Source organism: Liolophura sinensis, chromosome 6 (assembly GCF_032854445.1).
Source record: "Liolophura sinensis isolate JHLJ2023 chromosome 6, CUHK_Ljap_v2, whole genome shotgun sequence".
Lineage (NCBI taxonomy): Eukaryota > Metazoa > Mollusca > Polyplacophora > Chitonida > Chitonidae > Liolophura > Liolophura sinensis.
The window spans coordinates 54675024-54694304 of record NC_088300.1 but is presented as its reverse complement, the minus strand read 5'-3'; the positions used below and the strand labels follow the sequence as shown (position 1 = coordinate 54694304).

The following is a 19281-nucleotide window of genomic DNA, read 5'->3' as shown; positions in this document are numbered from 1 at the left end:
AACACCTGTCTAGATAGACTTTCATTCAGCAGCCAAGTCTTTTCCAGGAGCACACAGGTCAGAGAACAACTGATAAATAGTGTTACAAAACACAGATTGCTATCAGTATTCTTGTGGTCAGTCATCACTTGAAGATCTTTGCTTTTGGAGGGAATTCCCACTTTGAATAGCTTGGATGTATGATATTAGAGAGGAGTTAAACTGGCCTTATCATTTCATTCGTCAACAGTAAAGTGTATTGCATTTTGAAAGCCTTTCCTGTATGCATTTGAAGTGAAAGACTTGGCTGGAGCATTGCATGTTTATTAACAGCATCGTCCATGATATTAAATTGCCTGTGTTTGATATCTGAACAAAGGTTGCAATGTTAACACAAATCAAAAGCACCTGTATATGAAATGAATTGTTTTAATGTTGAGTGTTTGCATTCCGGCAGCGGTGATATTTTACGGTAAGATTGACTTAACCATCAGCTGTTTTTGCATCCCTCTGTCTTCTGCTTTTTTATTTTCATTGTGTTTATATGTTTTTCCACTAAACTATAACTTAGGTACAATTAACTCTTGTTGGTGTTGAAGAGCATGCTACTTGTACAATTTGCTTTTATACATTCAGTTTGTTTTCCTTGTGAATACATTTTGATTTCTTCTTCTTTTTTCATTTGTTTTTTTTTAACAAATGTTATGTGTTTTCAGTAATTGGATTTCTTGTAATATGCATAAAAGAAAAAGATAGTGATTATCTTGTGCAGATGCTCTCCATCACAAATATTAAAAGATCAAAGTTAAAAGTTGCTCCTCAGCCTGATAGCTGATCACCTTTCCCTCCTGTAATCTGGAACATGTTTTTGCATCTTTTGTTAACAATGTGTACTTTGTTGGTTGTGGTGCCTTTTATCCCCAGTGCATGTTCTCTGTACATTCATGATACATACATAACATTCTGTTCTGCATTGTTTCATCACATTACATTTCGTTCTACATTTTTCACGAACATCCATTATCCTCAATTGAGCAACATTTGAGATCGAGCAGCTGCATAAACTGTATAAATTGATGCAATGACTGGTTGCTTTACTTTATGAGTTTCTGGTGGCTATTTCCGTTCACGCATAATGTATGACACATGTTGACATTCAGCAACAAAATTATGAGATTTTTGTAAAATCCACCATGTATAAAATTATATCTTGGACATCGATTAGTCAATAAAATTAATCAAAAGTTTATCTGTTTTATCTTTATTATTGTTGCCTTATTGTTAACATTTTTATTGTAATTATACACTTTTATACATATATAAATTAATGTGAACATACACTTTTATGCATGCATTTGTATATGTACACATTATTTGCATATGTTATGCATATACATACCTTGAAAACAGCTGACATGGCAGTTTTATCCTGTATAAAATATTTGATGCAGATACTGAAAAGTGGAAACTGGGTTGTATAATCATCTCCCCTGAGCTTTGATTTTGATGAGGAATGCCATGTACTAGATCTGCTCTGGTACTGTAACAGATGTGCATTCAGTGGCAGCATTGATGTGACAGATAAACATTACTCCAAAGGCTTTGATAAGAAGGCTTGTGGTGTCTGGAGTTGTTTTGACATGAGGAGGATAGTCTATGTAATAGTACTTTTTTCTGAAACTGAGAGGTATGTTTTGCTATTGACTAGAGTTGAAGTCATGTGTGGAATGTTCTCTGAAAACAGGAAGATTTTAGAGGAGGAAGCTGCTCGTAAAGCAGAGAAGAGACAAAGAGAGGCTGAAGACTTGCAGAGGCGTCGACAGCAAGCTGGTGAGATACACAACACACTATACTCCATGGCTGCTTATGGTGATATTTAATGACTGGTTTTATTATGTGCAGGTCGTTGGTGGCTGGATGTCTTATATAGGTATTTGGTGACTCCATGTCCTCTGGATCTATTTAATGACTTCATATGGAGTATTTGATGATGCCACACATTATGAAAGCTCAGGGTATGATCACCTAGCTTAAGTACATAATTGATGAGGCCATATGTTGTGAAAGGTTAGGGTATGATCACTTGACTTATATAGATATTTGATGACGCCATACGTTATGAAAGCTCAGGGTATGATCATCTGACTTTTGTAGATATTTGATGACGCCATACATTGTGACAGTTTAGGGTATGATCATCTGACTTTTGTAGATATTTGATGACGCCATACATTGTGATAGTTTAGGGTATGATCATCTGACTTTCGTAGATATTTGATGACGCCATACATTGTGACAGTTTAGGGTATGATCATCTGACTTTTGTAGATATTTGATGACGCCATACGTTATGAAAGTTTAGGGTGTGATCATCTGACTTATGTAGATATTTGATGACACCATACGTTATGAAAGTTTATTTATTTATTTATTTATTTGATTGGTGTTTTGTACTCAAGAATATTTCACTTATACGACGGTGGCCAGCATTATGGTGGGTGGAAACCGGGCACAGCCCGTGGGAAACCCACAACCATCCGCAGGTTACTGGCAGACCTTCCCACTTAAGGCCGGAGAGGAAGCCAGCATGAGCTGGACTTGAACTTACAGCGAATGAAAGTTTAGGGTGTGATCATCTGGCTTATGTAGATATTTGATAATGCCATACATTATGAAAGCTCAGGATTTGATCACCTGGCTTATGGAGGTATTTGATGACTTCATGGGTTTATTAGGTGTTTGATTACTCCTTAGCTGATATAGGTGTTTCATGACTCCATGGCTTATGGCAGTCGTGATGCTGAAAAGGCTTAATTCATGGCAGTCATGATTTGGATCTCCATGGCTTATGGATGTATTTGATCACTCCACATCTTACGTACATGCAGGTATTTGATCATTCCATCATGTCCATTGGTTATGGATATATGTGATGTCTATTGTACTAAGCATTTTGTTATTTTTAAGATCTCAATGCTGTTATAAAAGGCTTTCAGGAAGTTTGCTCTTATGTGAAAATGTCTGAGTAGGATTTTGGTGAATATTATCTTTTATACTGGGTCTCATTTGCTCTGTTTCAACTGAGAGATGACATATTTGCAGAGAAAGAAGAGCATGAAAAGAGAGAAGCTGAGGAGAGGGAACGGCGAGACGAAGAGAGGCGTCGACGGGAGAGAGAGGAGCAAAGAAGGATGCAAGAACGTCTGAGGGAAGAGGCACAGCGCAAATCACGTGAGATACAAGAACAACGAGAACAGGAAAAGCTGGCTATAGAGCTGCAGAAAAAAGAGGTGAGAAAAGTTGAGGGAAAATTAATGCAAATAAGTATATATCAGACATGCAGACCTTTTTTTGTAGAGTTGGAAGAGAAGGTGCCATCTGGAACTGTTCCTGATAGACCTGCCATTCTGTATATATTTGTCATTCACACATCATACTGCAGCCAAGAATTGTCATTCAGTACTCTATCAGCTGACACATTGTCGCTTACATACTATCTTGTTTCAGTCTTGATGCAACCAATCTGACTATTTATAAGCATGTGACAGTTTACCCCATCCAACTTTCTCCTGGATCTAATGTTTAACTTCATCTTAGTTCTTATTTCTACTAAATCACTTCATTATCTGATCTGTGTGAACAGTGGTGAACTTACTGTATATTGCTGTATACATTTTCCTGTCCAGATGGTTTTTTAGTCAGATGGTTCAAAGTATCCCGTGCAAGTACGTCATTGTGTTGTTCTGATCTGCCACCTTGTTATAATGTCATTGCTCCATATGGATTGTCATTATCGCTTGGTATATACACATAGATCTACATTTCTGTGATATGATGGGTCAAGTTTCTGTTCAGTTTTTCTGGGAAATTGTTTCATGGTTACGGTTTTGAAAGCCCCATTGCTCATTAAGACCTTTTTTCTAGGAGCGACAAGAAAAGAAACGACGACGAATGGAAAAAGAAAAACTTCATTTGCAGAAAGTTGGAGAACAAAGCAATGAAAAAGTCAAACAAGAACGCCAGTTGCGTTTGGAGCGTCAGCTCCAAGATAAAGAGGAAATATTACGCGAGGAAAAGAGGGTATTTTGATCAAATGTACACTAATGAAAGCACAGGTAGACTAGCTTAGAAATAACATTGTACAAGGTACATGTAGTTGGCTTAAAAGGGTGTTTGTAGTCAGTAATATAGTAGAAAAAACAACATATTCGTCTGGGATGTGCATGTCACTATTATAGCTTATTACTTGGAATTCATGACAATCACTCCAATAGTAACTTAGCTGCTGCACCCTCATTTGACACATGTTTTGAGAGACATAGGTCAAATTGATCAAATTATTATATTATTTGACATTTTCAAGAATCTTCAGCATCCCATTGATTAATTCCATAGAAATCAGTCTATTTTCCTTTAATTTTTGCCCTGCCATTAATTAAGAGTCTTCTGATAAGTATTGCTCTCACTTGTTCCTCGTCATGCTCAGACTGGAACCCAGGCACCCGTGCGCATATGGCGTCCTGTAGACGATGTCTACATGCCCAGTGGCATTGGTGATGACCTTGGCTCAGATGTTGAAGAGAGTTATTTCCATCAGTGTGAGGAGTTCTCTCCAGAGGTAGTTTAACGTTGTCAAACCAGTAGCAAGCTTCATGTTATTTACAATAGAAATTCAGAATGGCATCATTGTTTAATATCCCACACACTCTTTTTCATCTAGAACCATATTTCATTCATTATTTACATGTACTTTTTTATGGCTGTTTTAATTTAGGTAGATTTCTGACCCATGATGTATTGCCTAATCAGACTCCCTCATTTATTGAATTATCAGTTCATAGTTCCGATTTAGAGGTCATTTATGTGTACTTATGATATGGATTCATTATTTTCATGTTATGTTTAATTTCAGTATTTTTCAGTCATCATTTGATACAGTTGCTGTGCTGTTCAATTGTTGCTTCATCATTCATTCCTTTTATGCGTTCAGGTTTGTCATTATGCCACATTTTTGCCATATGTACCCTTGTAACTATTTATACATATTACGTGAATCTGTTACCATGGAGATATGTAGTCATATGGTCACGGATACATGTACATACATCACTTACACTATCAGATGTGTCTTAAAATTGCTCTATTTACAGGGTCATTGATGACAAGTTTATAACATTATGTTTGCAGACATGTCAGAGAAGTATGAATAGCTTTAATAATAATAAGTGGCTTTGTTGAGGGCATTTCAGGGGAAACTTTTTCATCTTGATGTATAAAAAGCAAACAGAGGAAACTGTTTATCAATAGCAGTTTACAGCTATCAATGAGAGTGGTGTAATCATGCATGAGAGCTTTCCATCCCTTAGCTTTTTCAGCTATTTTTCTGATGAAAAAGATTAAATATTTTTGAGAAAATTCTAAGACCGAGGAGATTCAGTTACCCCTCTGCTCACTGGTCGAATATACGAAAGTTAAAATCTTTTATAATCATAGACGTGTTAAAGATAGGTTTTCTGTTTCCTTTCATTTCAGCTGGCCTCTTATTCATTGAGCCAGTTTGAATCCATGTACATGTAAGAGGTCCAGCATTCTAACAAGTTGACTGACAAGATAACATTTAAAAACTTAATTTTATTATGTTCTCAGAGAATATCACACCACAGGGATGCTTTTCATGGTCTTGGTTCATGGGTAACCATATTTACAAAAACAGTAATAATAATCAAAATCTAGGTATTGTTAGACATGTATATGAAGTTACCTACCTTAAAAAAATTAACCTTTCCATGTAAATACTCCCAATTTTCAAAGTAAATTAACTGATGATTCAGCACTCATACTTGCCTAAGGAGTGCGCAGAAAATTTCTTTGTCAAAGGGGCGACGACCCCCTCTTGCACAAACCCTTATTTGTTTGATGCAGATTGAATTTCTCCGAGTTATGGAAGTTCTGTCACTTTCTTCTACCAGTGAGACAACCTGATGGTCACTTCAGCAGCCAGAACTACTTTAACATATAGTGATGACCATTACAACGCCAGTAGTCATAATGGTTAATATACCACACTAGATCAAGACTGTATGTTTAGGGTACTAATGATCCCCTTATGGCCAGGAGTGTATTTTATGAAACAGTCGTAAATTACTCCTGGCCTAATGTAGTGACAACATATAGTGAAGACGCACACCACCACTGCCAAATACATTTGGCAAAATGTTAAACACCTCTATAACATTCCCTGAAGACAGATATTTCCGTAAGAGCTGTTGAACGTGTGCTGATTACATGTCTTTAGTAGCACTATAAGGCATCAACTTTTTTTGCACGATGTAACAGCTGCAGCGAAATTGCACTTGCTTCACTAGGCAGTAGTTTGATTTAACTTTCAGCCAGCTGTGTATTAATTTCTTTACAATGTTATCATTCAGTTGATCCCTTGTGACAATCTTTTTTTGTTAATATAACTGTGCATCATTCCATATATACCTATAAAGTAGGAACTTTCCTTTGCCCTAATCCCCTGTACTAATGTGTTGTGTAACCTTGGCTGTTGTCCATTAATGTGATACAGCTGTATGCTAGCCAGTTTAATAATGAATTTTGAATTCAAGGATTTTATTTTTCATTAAGTTCTGGATTGTATGAAATGTGCCATGCTTGTGATTAGCAGAATTGTAACCATGAATATTTCAGACAGTACTGATGGGCAAAGCAGTGCCATCTTGACATATGCACACACTAATAGTTTGAATAGGGTATCTCTCACGGTAATGGCAATGCACACATGTATGTAGACATACTTAGTATGTACATGTAGCTTACATTAAAGCTTAGATTCCAAACATGCCAGATGGACAATCATGTGGCATACAGTTGTCATGCTTAGGACTTGTTTTGTATCAGTCTAATATGAAGACATGTGAGGGAATCAAAAGGGAAGAAAAGTGGAAAATAACATTGTATTGCATACTTTATTGATTTATACACTGTAAACAGTGTATCTGACTCCTCAACTTGTCATATATGTAAATGAAAAGGTATGAAAAGGTAACGTTTGGTTCAGTTTATTTATGGTGTTTTATGCCGTACTCAAGAATATTCCACGTATGCGTTGGCAGCCCGCATTATGGTGGGAGGAAACCTGTCAGAGCCCAGAGGAAATCCACGACCATCCAAAGGTTGCTGGAAGACCTTCTCACATATAATTTTGGCTCAATGCACACATCCTTATAAGTTATTTTACCCATGTCTAATGCAGTTGTTTAACTCTAGAATTTCACTAAACATGGACGTTTGTTATATGCTTTATGCCGTGATCATCTAAGGCTGATCAACAGTTGAACAATTTCATTATGACCTGTTTTACAGCTTTTATCACCGGAATAGTCTCACCAAACCAGACTGTCAAAACCTACCTGTTTTACGTAGTAGACTTTGGTTTACGGCTACACTCCTCTGCATAAGGAGAGTGTAACGGAATATCTCCCAATAGTTTTTATTCATCATAGATGCCATGGATAAATAATCATTTATGTATACCTTTGATAACCTATGTCTTCTAACTGTGTGGTGCTGTAGCCTTGGGTACCTGACATCAGAGTGACCACTCCATCCAATCTGAAGTCCTCGAGCAGTAACCACTGGGAGAAGTCATTGTCAGGACCAGCTTTTGACCACAGGTACATTGTTTAAGCCCCATGCTCTATCAAGAGAAACCCTCCAACACCTTTTATTGTATTTCAAACAACATTTTAATCTAAAATGAACAGTAAGAACGTTTTGGCTTGTGATAAATATGGCTCATCTTGGTGTAATAGTCACATCTAGATGCGTGTACACACATCCAGCCGGGTGGTGTAACATACATTGTATAACCATGCATACACTAACACAAAATTTTGTAGTAATACTTTCTGTATGGATTTAGCCCATTTTAGCAGTGAGATATATTAATCCCTCATTTTGAGAACCGTCTATGGTATACAATTATTGCAGTAATTTCTGGTGTGATTTTGTGGCATGAAGCTCTGTTAAGCTGTAAAGCAGTTTGTCAATGACATGTTAATTTTTTGTACAGGCCTTTGTTTATTGAGGAGGCTAGCCCACAGGATGACAGCTCGGGTGATCTTAACTTTGATCCCAAGAAATTTGTAAGTGGTCAACATACTTTTGTCTCTTCTTTTTTTTTGGGATAAAATACAGATTAGGCAGTGAGTTTTAACCAGTTGATGAAGACTTACAGTTTAAACGCTGCAATATTTATTTGATTTATTTATTTGATTGGCGTTTTACACCGTACTCAAGTCCAGTTCATGCTGGCTTCCTCTCCGGCCGTATGTGGGAAGGTCTGCCAGCAACCTGCAGTAGTGGGTTTCCCCCGGGCTCTTCCTGGTTTCCATCCACCATAATGCTGGCCGTCGTCGTATAAGTGAAATATTCTTGAGTATGGCATAAAACACCAATCAAATAAATAAATAAATAGATAAATTGTTAGGTTTCATTTAATTAACCATTAATGTTAAAGCAATATGTCTGTTGTTGTCCACAGTTCAACCCAATGGAAATTGATGGAAGGCAAATAAATTTGGTAAAAATCAAGCGGGTATGTATACAATCACAGGACATAAAACAGTGAGACAGATGTCACCTTCCATTAGCACTTATTTAATATGATCTTTTAGCATGTGTCATACCCAAGCAGTGGCATGAACATCCAACAGTGAGGACAGCAATGTTGAGGTGAATGTTAGGGGTGGCATCTTAAAAACTAATGAATATATTCAGCTTAGGTTTTGTAGAGCACAATAGTATGAGCGGGTTATTCCACTGTTGATGTGCTGTGTGCATATTAATTTGTGTAAATTATAAGTTTTATGACTTAGTGCATTGTGTATTAAAATCAATGTTAAGGTAAATGTTAGAGGTAGTGTGTCAGATGTACTGCAAAATGTATTAAGGTTTTGCATTTCGTGTAAAGCATAGTGACAGTGTTAAGGTAAATGTTAGGGGTAGTGTGTCAGATGTACTGCAAAATGTATTAAGGTTTTGCATTTCGTGTAAAGCATAGTGACACAATTGAGATGCTCCATCATTGATGTGCTATTTGTATATTAATTATCTCAGATTACAGAATTCACAGCTTAAGTCTCGTGTATTAGAATCACTGTAAAGGTAAATGTTATATGTGGTGTTTCAAAAAATACTGCATGTATTTATTTTAGAGGGGCCTCCGTGGCTTAGTTGGTTAGTGCGCTAGCCTCTCACCAATGCAGTCACTGTGAGTTTGTCCAGCTCCTGCTGGCTTCCTCTCCGGCCGTACGTGGGAAGGTCTTCAGCAACCTGCAGATGGTCGTGGGTTTCCCCCGGGCTCTGCCTGGCTTCCTCCCACCATTATGCTGGCCGTCATCGTATAAGTGAAATATAAGAGTACGGCGTAAAACACCAATCAAATAAACAAATAAATAAACATTTATTTCAGGTTTTGCATACATCTGAAGCACAGTGATATGAATGGGATGGCCCATGCCCTGCATGTGTTAATTACCTAAAATTATAAAATTCATGACCTTCGAATCTCTCTTTTTTGTCTTAGAATCCATGTTTAATGTGAAGAAAACATAAAAATTACACTAATTTAGATGAAAGAGTGAGAAAATTTAGTCATAAATGTGATCTTCAATAATTTTGTTTCGATTTTTTCTTTAAAGAGAAAAAGAAACCTGAAAATAATTTTTATATGGTGGGTATTTGGGAGACCTTTTGGTATATACATGTATAATCTTTGTGCAGTAATGTTATAAATGAGGATGTAACACATGTTTAATAAATTAATTTGCACTAGAATTTGATCATTTCAGCTAACAAATGTGTTCAATCTGGAACTTGGTCATATTTATGTTTTTAAGATATTCATAAATATTATCATAACCCAGATTAAATGTATGTGTTTATATATAAACAACAAATTTGCATTAAAACAAATTTATATTAAAACAAATTTATTAAAGACCATATTTGCAAATAAGTTGTGACTCTCTTTCATGTGATGTTGGCATCATTTTTTGTTTTCTTCTCCTGTAAGATAAATGTTTCATATTTTATACACTGAAGTGAGGTTTTGCATTCATTTGGCTCCTACAGGCGGGCTCTTTCATAACCTTGCTACCACGTATAATTTACTTTCAGTATTAGTCTAATTTTGTTATGTCAACCAAATGTAAATAATGCCTTTTTTGTGCATTTTTTGTACATTTTGTGAACACAGATATGTGTGTATTTCCACAGGAAGGCTCCCTGGATATTGACATAGAGGGAGGGATGGGGACACCTTTGGGAGGCAGGATTATTATTTCAGAGGTGTATCCAGGTGGTTCTGTCTTTAAGCAAGGTATGACTGGGCAAAAATAGTTAATGATGTATTTATGGGCTGATTTCACCAGAATTCACCAGAACTTTGCCCATGTGAAATCTCCAGAACTATGAGCCAAATTTAATTAAATTTAGTTTGAAGCATAATGTCAGGGGATTGACCATCTTTGTGGTTGTCTGTATGACAATTTATTAAATAAAAAATGCATTAACCATGTTAATGTGTTTGTAGAAAGTGTTAGCTATCTTGTGGTGTGTTTACAGGAAGTGTTAGCTATCTTATAGTGTGTTTACAGGAGGTGTTATCTATTGTGTGGTGTGCTTACAGGAGTTGTACGATATCGTGTGGTGTGCTCACAGGAGATGTTTGCTTTCTTTGGTTTATTTCCAGGAGGTGTTAGCTATCTTTTGATTTGTTTACAGGAGGGGTTAGCTGTCTTGTGTATTTACAGGAAGTATTAGCTATCTTGAGGAGTATTTACGGGAGGTGTTAGCTATATTGTGGTTTGTTTACAGGAGGTGTTAGCTATCTTGTGGTTTGTTTACAGGAGGTGTTAGCTATCTTGTGGTTTGTTACATGAGATGCTAGCTATCTTGTTGTGTGTTTCCAGAAGGTGTTAGCTGTCTTGTGTATTTACAGGAAGTATTAGCTATCTTGTGGAATATTTACAGGATCTTGTGGTTTGTTTACAGGAGGTGTTAGCTATCTTGTGGTGTGTTTACAGGAGGTGTTAGCTGCCTTGTGTATTTACAGGAAGTGGTAGCTATTTTGTGGAGTATTTACAGGAGGTGTTAGCTATCTTGTGGTGTCTTTACAGGAAGTGTTAGCTATCTTGTGGTGTGCTCACAGGTGATGTTCACTTTCTTGTAGTGTGTTTACAGGAGGTGTATCTATCTTGTGGTGTGTTTGCCGGAGGTGTTAGCTATCTTGTGGTTTGTTTACAGGAAGTGTTAGCTACCTTGTGGTATATTAACAGGAAGTATTAGCTATCTTGTGGTGTGTTTACAGGTAGTGTCAGCGCTCTTTTGCTTTGTTTACAGGAGATGTTCGATATCGTGTGGAGAGCTCACAGGAGATGTTTGCTTTTTTTGTCGTGTGATTTCAGAAGGTGTTACCTGTATTTTTGTATTTAGGAAGTGTTGGCTAACTGATGGAGTATTTACAGGAGGTGTTAGCTATCTTTTGATGTGTTTACAGGAGGTGTTAGCTATCTTGTATTGTGTTTACAGGAGGTGTTAGCTATCTTGTGGTATGCTCACTGGAGATGTTCGCTTTCTTGTCGTGTGTTTCGAGGAGGTGTTAGCTATCTTGTGGTGTGTTTTCAGGAGGGTTTTTCTATCACGTGGTGTGCTTACAGGAGGTTTTCTTGTGGTGTGTTTCCAGGAGATGTTAGCTATTTTGTGGTGTGTTTACAGATGGTGTTAGCTATCCTTGGTGTGTTTACGGGAGATGTTAGCGATTTGTGTGGTCTGTTTACAGGAGGTGTCCATAAGGGGGACCAGTTGATGATGGTGGATGGAATCAGACTGACAGACGTTACCCTGACAGAGGCTCAGAGTATACTGGACCGAGTGACCAGCAGGACTGGGGTCAGTATTCTTACTAGCTTTGTACCCTCATTCCTCAACAATGTCACTTTTACAGTGCACCTTAATATAGATTTTGCTGAAATAATTAAATAGAAATATCTATATAGCACATGTTAGCCAATGAATGCTCCGTACGAGAAAAAAGCCTTCACCAAAGACTACAAATTTTCATTGGTTGAAGTGAAGGTGTGTGTTCTTTAATATTCATCATTAAGCAAGAACTGGCAAAAGTAAGATGTCGACTGAAGAACACGAATTCTAGGAAATTAGCGGAAAAGCCGAGGCCCGTGTTTATCAGAAATTTGGGATAAAGGAGCTGCACACATATCAGAGACAGTCTCTGCAAGCAATTATACAGGATAAAGATGTTTTTGTGTGCTTCCTGGCGCTGACAACGGTAACCTTATACCAACAACAACAACTTGTCAACTGTCATTTACTGTTACGACTTCCCGCCAGGAGATAGTAGAGTCATTTCCATTGGTTGGCCAGGATTATGTTAAATAGCTATGTTTACGTCACTGTATGCGAGATGCGCAAGCTTTTCAGCAGAGGATGAGTAAACTTACGGCTACGGTACTCTGCATAAGGAGAGTATGTTCCAAGATAAAGCCCTTGACACGTTAGGCCATTAGCACTACCGTATTGACACTGTGTGAGTCGGTTGTGTTTCCAAAGGTACGAATAAATCATACCCACATTTTCAATTATATTTTTTAATTTTCACCCTTAGCCAGTATTGGTCAAGGGGCATTGTCATGGCGGGCAGCAGCTGTCCGTCTGTCCATATCCTTGTTGACGCTCTATCTCTAAAACAGTTCAGCCCAAGTTCACCAAACTTACACCACATTTACACCTTGGCATGAGGAAGGACCCTATAGATTTTATCGACCTTGGCCTTTTTCTCCAAGATTATTTGGCTCATTTAAGTGAAATGTTGTAAAAGGCTTGTAAACGCTCTGGCACAGTTTCCTCCCACCGTAATGCTGGCCGTCGTCGTATAAGTGAAGTACTCTTGAGTTTGGCATAAAACACCAGTCCAAAAAATAAATAAATAAATGTAAACGCTCTGTTTCTAGAAAGTTTAGCCCAATTTCACCAAACTTACACCACACATACACTTTGTCTTGAGGAATAACCCTTTTGTTCTTCAGTGACCTTGATCTTTTTCTTCAAGGTCATGGAGGTCATTTAAGTTAAATTTTATCTTAGGGTTGTAAACATGCTATCTCTAGAACCGTTTAGCCCAAGTTCACCAAACTTACTCAACACTTACACCTTGAGGAAGAACCCTACTGATTTTCAGTGACCTTGACCTTTTTCTTCATGGTCATAGGGGTTATTTAAGTTGAGTTTTATATAATACGCTGCATCGACAGTCTGAAAGTTATCCTAAAAAAGTATTCTCCTGCTTGATGTTTCACAACTTTCTGAGTGCCACTCGAGGAAGGTCTACACATTTTTAGTTTACACTTTCGCATTTCAGATGACATTTTTTTTTAACAGAAATGTCATGAAATCTCCCCAGTGCACGGGAGCTGGGTGCTAATTTTCACTCGACAACCTATGCTTTGACTCAGTGGCAGCATTCTTACTACGTTAAATATCTGTTTCATTGAAATTCTTCATTGGAAATCATGTCCTCACTCGCAGTAAAGACAATGGAGAAACTGAAAGTGTTAAGTAAATTGTTGTAGTTTGAAATGTTACCGTTTGATTGGCTGTGAAAAACAGTTGCAACCTCAAACTTCAAAGGCCACTGTCTGCAATGCGGTGCTAATTTACCACGGCTGCACTGTTGTGGCGAGTGTTGTGCTGTGCCACCTGAATGTGGCTTATTACAACCACTGTTGAGCTGCATTTGTACCTGTTCTGAAGCGTGAGGGGTTTTAAGTGCATTGCACGGTATTTACTTATTTTTTCATGTTGCAGTCTTATATCAAGATTGTGGTTGCTAAAGCTCCGCCGAAGAACTATGAAGATGAAGTGTAAGTTGTGATAGTATTCATCTTTTATTAAATAATACTGGTAGCAAATTTTCTGAAAAAAGTAAATAAAACATTTTCTTTTTCTTCATTTTTAAATCTCATTGTTTCAGTTTTCACTTAGTACATGTATCCGACATTGTACTAAGCCCAGATATCCCTGAGTGACGTACATAATGAAACATTCAAAACCACACGAATGTGTCCATGTATGTCATGGCCATTGTTCAGACTACCTCTAAGTTAAATGTCTCATATTATACTTACATGTGCAAAAACACTTTGTTACACCACAGGATTTCAGGGAGCACAAAACAAAAGAAGTGAGGCTAATTATATTAAGATAGTACTCATACCTACGTCAATTTTGAAAGAAGTTTTTGCAGTAATCAATTTCTTAGAGCATTTACGCAACATGTTGAAAGCAGTGTAGGCAGGTGGGGCTTCTGAATTATAGACTCAATTAGGGTGTTTGTTTTATCTATTATTGTTATGATTATGTGGCCAGGAATGACTTAACTTGCTGTTGTACATTTTCAGTCACAACTTGGGTAAGAACTCCGGCTGAAGGGATGACTCCTTTTATACATGTAGTCGTACAAATGTTGTCTGTTTAGTTTAGCTTTCTTAAACCCAAAAAACTTCTATTTCTTTGGCTGTGGTGTACCTGTCTAGAGGATTAATTTTCATGATTAAAATCTGATTTATTTATTATCTACTCTCCGGCTGTACGTAGGAAGGTGTGCCAACAACATGCGGATGGTTGTGGGTTTCCCCCCCGAGCTCTGCTTGGTTCCCTCCCACCATAATGCTGGTCGCCATCGCATAAGTGAAATGTTCTTGAGTACAGCATCAAACACCAATTAAATAAATAAAATTTATTATCTAATCTCTGGAGTATATTTATACTTGATAGGCCTGGTCTATGTAACAGTCAGGTGAGATATTTTCAGTGCACAGTATCCATGCCGACACTTTAATACTGAAGATAAGTAAATGGGAATTGTCCGCCCTACTCTGTACAATAGGAACAGCTTGACCAGATTAGGTTTTACTTTTTTTTTTTACACCTTTTTGACACCCAGTTGTGAAATGAGCATGTTTCATTATTTCCTTGTGGGGTTATAAGTTTTACCAAGTCGCATGTTTTTCACTATAAGGGTTAAGAATATTTTTAGTATGTTTGTGAACTATCGATGTTGTTTGCACACTCAGTTCAAGCCAGATAGAAGACAGTTCTAGTTTATTGTTGTTTATTCAGATTTATATGCCAGATGAATTGGACTAAATTATCATGGCGGAAAGCATAACTTTACATTTTACTTTGTATTTTGAAATCTGCAACATTTTATTACATATACTGATAGAACATGTATTAGTATGAATATTAGCTGTATCCATGAAATCTCATCCGTCCTTTTATTTGTCATAGTCAAACTTCCATCTTAATTTGATAGAATATCACAGGTAGTGGCTTTATGTATAACAAGACCATTTGACAAGCAGTTATTTAAATTTATACATGTACAGTATTTCAGTTCATTGACCAAAAAACCTTTAGAGATTGCAAGCATTAGTGTCTCTTTCATGCACCTGTACATATTATCAATTCACAAGTCTCACTTTTTTTTCATGTAAACGTGTAGATGTTGTCATGGTTGCATTATGTTTATTTTATAATTGAATAATGTCATGTATAAAACGAAGAAGACATTCAGAAGATATGCAATGGGTGGCTAATATGATTTGATTTTCTTTTCAGTACCTATTTCTAATTTGGATGATATCATGTCAGGACAAGGGTCCACCGCAAGACGCAAGGTGTCCATGAGAGAACCTCTGGAAGAAACCATTCCTATCACTCTTATATGAAGCTATCCATCTGCCAAATGTCTCAAGAAACTCCCACCTAATGCTGCTAATCAAAATCCCATCTACCTATGTTAACCAGAAGCTGTGGATAATTTGATAATACCTGTGCAATAACAAAATTGGATATTATTTAGTACTAGATATACCAGAAATCTGACTTTTATGATGCATGTGTGGAGCACACGAGGGCAACTCAGATACCAGAGGAAACATGACAACCTGGCATAATAAGCCATTGTCATATGAACAATCTGTTGGACCTCTGACAGCTGCTGACAAATACATGTATGCCCTATTTTCTACATACTTTAACAGAAATAATTAGTTTGAAACGACTTTGGTATCTGTATGAAATTTTTTCTTTTCGGTGCCCAACTTAGTTCTTTATAATACATCTGTGTAGACAGTGAACTGTATAGAATGTCAAAATATACATCATAACATGTGTGAAGATAAAACCAAAGAAAAAGATTGGCTGCATGAGAGTCAAAATTCAAATCACTGTTCAGTCCACATGGTTATCATGACACTACTGATTTTGTGGCAGTTAAGATGTACATCAGCATTTTGTGTATCCTCCTCCAGGGTATATTTTAATCTGTCTCAAATTTTCCCAAGTTGAATACAAGAATCACGTAGGATCATATTTTAGATTTAACTAGTTTGAATAAAACACCCTGATGTTTACACTACATTTATTGACAAATATTTATTTATACATACATGTATTACCCAGAAGTGCTAAGCAGACTGATGTTTGATTATTTTACACCAGACATTCCCCATTGTACATGTAATCTACACAACAGTAGCCCTATACATCTTGTTAGGAGAAACTCACTGTACATGTAGTACTTATTGCAATGTTATTTCTCATATGCGTGGAGAAATAGAGGTGAACGTTTATTTCTCTGATCAACATAAATCACTTTCAGAACATTCCATTTTGATACATCTGAGCTTAAGATCTATTAAAATCCCACTTTACATAGAAGTTTTCATTGCTTATACATTTTGGAGCTATCAAGTACCTTGGTGGATTCTTCATGTCCATGTATAGTAAAGCTAATGTAGACAAAACATGTCTGTTGTAAGTTTGTGAATTATACACTATGTTTTGAAAGTTTCATTTACAGAACTGAACATATATATTTTGGATTATCTGATATAAGGTCTTCTTAATGTTTCAGGTTCAAGGAGTACTAGTAGCCTGTTGTAAAGGTATACACAAAACCTTTTGAATAATTTCGCACATAGATTGCTCTTACCGAGTCCTAAGTGGTGTGAATTCTTTGTATGAGCCTAACAGAAAACAAATATGAAAGTTCTGAAAACCTTAGATCTCAAAGTTAACATTGTGATTCACTGAGTGAAGTATTAATAAATTGCATGTATCTTTAGTTTAATTCAGGAGTACTTAACCGAGACACCTGTCAGACAAGCATAATCTAGAATATACTTTATTTCACATACACGCCTTTTTTTATGTTTACTTTATGTGCTAAGTTTCTTGTAATAAGAATGCACAACCTATAATATCTGTCTCTCATATTGTTACCAGTTATGCCAGTGACTAGCATGAACAAGCATGAAATGGACGTATGGCAAAATCATACTTAAGAGCAAGATTTGCCTGTTAGCAGATAGACAGATAGTCTCATGTCAACTGCAAACAGGAGCGGTTTACCGTAGGCGCTGGTTATGTCACTCGTCATGTTTTGAGCAGTTTTTATTAATATGATCGTGGTCTGCTTTACGAGGGTAGGAAACCAGAGTGTTGTTGGTAAACGACTAACATCTGGCAAGTTGCTGACAAAGTTCCCCATTGTGATGGGTTAGCGTGCTAGCACAGCGTTATGACCCAGGAGTCTCTCACCAATCCGGTCACTGTGAGTTCAAGTCGAGCTCATGCTGGCTTCCTCTCCGGCCGTAAGCGGGAAGGTCTGCCAGTAACCTATGGATGGTCGTGGGTTTCCCCCGGGCTCTGCCCAGTTTCCACCCACCATAATGCTGGCCGCCGTCGTATAAGTGAAATATTCTTGAGTACAGCGTAAAACACCAATCAAATAAATAAAATAAATAAATCCCCATTGTGATGTAGAGAACTGCACCCACATGGGTGGCAGACAACTTGTCTTTTCGGAAAGGAAGACTGAATAAACGGCTCTACACCTTGATCTCTCGGCGAAGGCTCACTCCCAAAATGGCTGTGAATTTTATGAAATGCAAAGGGTAAACCACTCTGGCAAGTTACACACTTTCCCATGTACATGACAGAGACTTACAACCCCACTGGTGGAAGACGAGCCTTCAGTGAACATAATACTCTACAAACATTCAAATGAGTGCCTCCAGAGAGTTGGAATCTACAGATTCACTGTCCAACGGCAAGATTGATCCTGAACCTGGTATGCAAGTCATTCATCTTACTCACAGAGCTACATCCTACTCCCACAAATGTAAATTTTTTTTCATGTATACTGATTAGTAGCCTATAAAAATACCGATGAGATTAGTAATCAGTGTTCTGTAGAAATTCTCATTCAGTGATTTAAAGAATTTCTACATTTTCAGTGATTCTTGTACATTTGGGGATTAATGTTACTGTAAACATTGTAGTTATGTTGCTCCAAGATAGGTCTCAATGCTATGGTATAGAGCTCGTTGGCTAACAGCAATGCCAGACTTCACAACTCATCATGTGACAACGCATAACATTGCCTTTTGATAAATGTTGAAGGCCACAAAGAATTTTTTGGGCAAAACATCGAGGGTGACTCGTATAAACATTTCACTCGTATAATACCTCTCCAGTTTGCAGACAGGAACACTCCACTCTGCAGGTCCTTTTCAAACCTTCAGTGTTCTCTCTCAACAGGAGCTGAATTTGAAGCTTGTTTGTCCTTCAATGCGTGGCACATATACCCTATATAGATACCTTTAGGTTTCTTATTGGTGTTTTCACCTTGAATCTTTCAATGAATTGTCCTGTTGACAGCCCAGAATTTGAAAAGGGACAAAACAGATGAAATACATGTACCCTAAATCCTCAACAAATTCAACCACAGACATAGTGCATGTATTGGCATACTAGATGAATGTTCTCTAAACTGAACAAGTTATTTTAGAATTTTTGTGAAATTCATTTGCTCCCCTACCTGAAGAATACCTTTTAGTCTTCAAAATGTTATGAATTATGTTTTAAAATCGGGTCTAAAGTTTTACCGTTCATACTCGTCGAATTTACCAGTATTGAGCATTTAGGGTATTTACATTTTTCCACTGAATATGTTTATAACTGCAAGGGTCCTTTTTGAATTTTTAATGACCACCTGAAAAAGTATACTCTCCTGAAGAACAATGAATACTGGGGACTCTCAAAAATTTCTCTCTCTGAAGCCGAGATTGAACCAACAATTTGCGTGTTTAAGATTTAAGATTTCATTATAAAATGACCATAATCCATGCATATATCCCAACTTTCTTT

The 19281-nt window shown here is 37.1% G+C and overlaps 1 protein-coding gene across 1 annotated transcript in view; it reads left to right on the top strand.

Moving 5' to 3' along the window:
• Positions 1–19207, top strand: part of LOC135467360 (harmonin-like) — a 36596-nt gene extending 17389 nt beyond the window's left edge. The window contains exons 13-24 of the mRNA XM_064745131.1: positions 437–451; positions 1724–1809; positions 3082–3269; positions 3904–4059; positions 4466–4597; positions 7558–7658; positions 8057–8129; positions 8528–8581; positions 10264–10366; positions 11828–11937; positions 13870–13925; positions 15685–19207. Coding sequence (XP_064601201.1) covers positions 437–451; positions 1724–1809; positions 3082–3269; positions 3904–4059; positions 4466–4597; positions 7558–7658; positions 8057–8129; positions 8528–8581; positions 10264–10366; positions 11828–11937; positions 13870–13925; positions 15685–15697 — 1087 coding nt within the window. The 3' untranslated portion in view covers positions 15698–19207. The remainder of the gene's footprint in view (positions 1–436; positions 452–1723; positions 1810–3081; positions 3270–3903; positions 4060–4465; positions 4598–7557; positions 7659–8056; positions 8130–8527; positions 8582–10263; positions 10367–11827; positions 11938–13869; positions 13926–15684) is intronic.
• Positions 19208–19281: the final 74 nt, after the last annotated feature.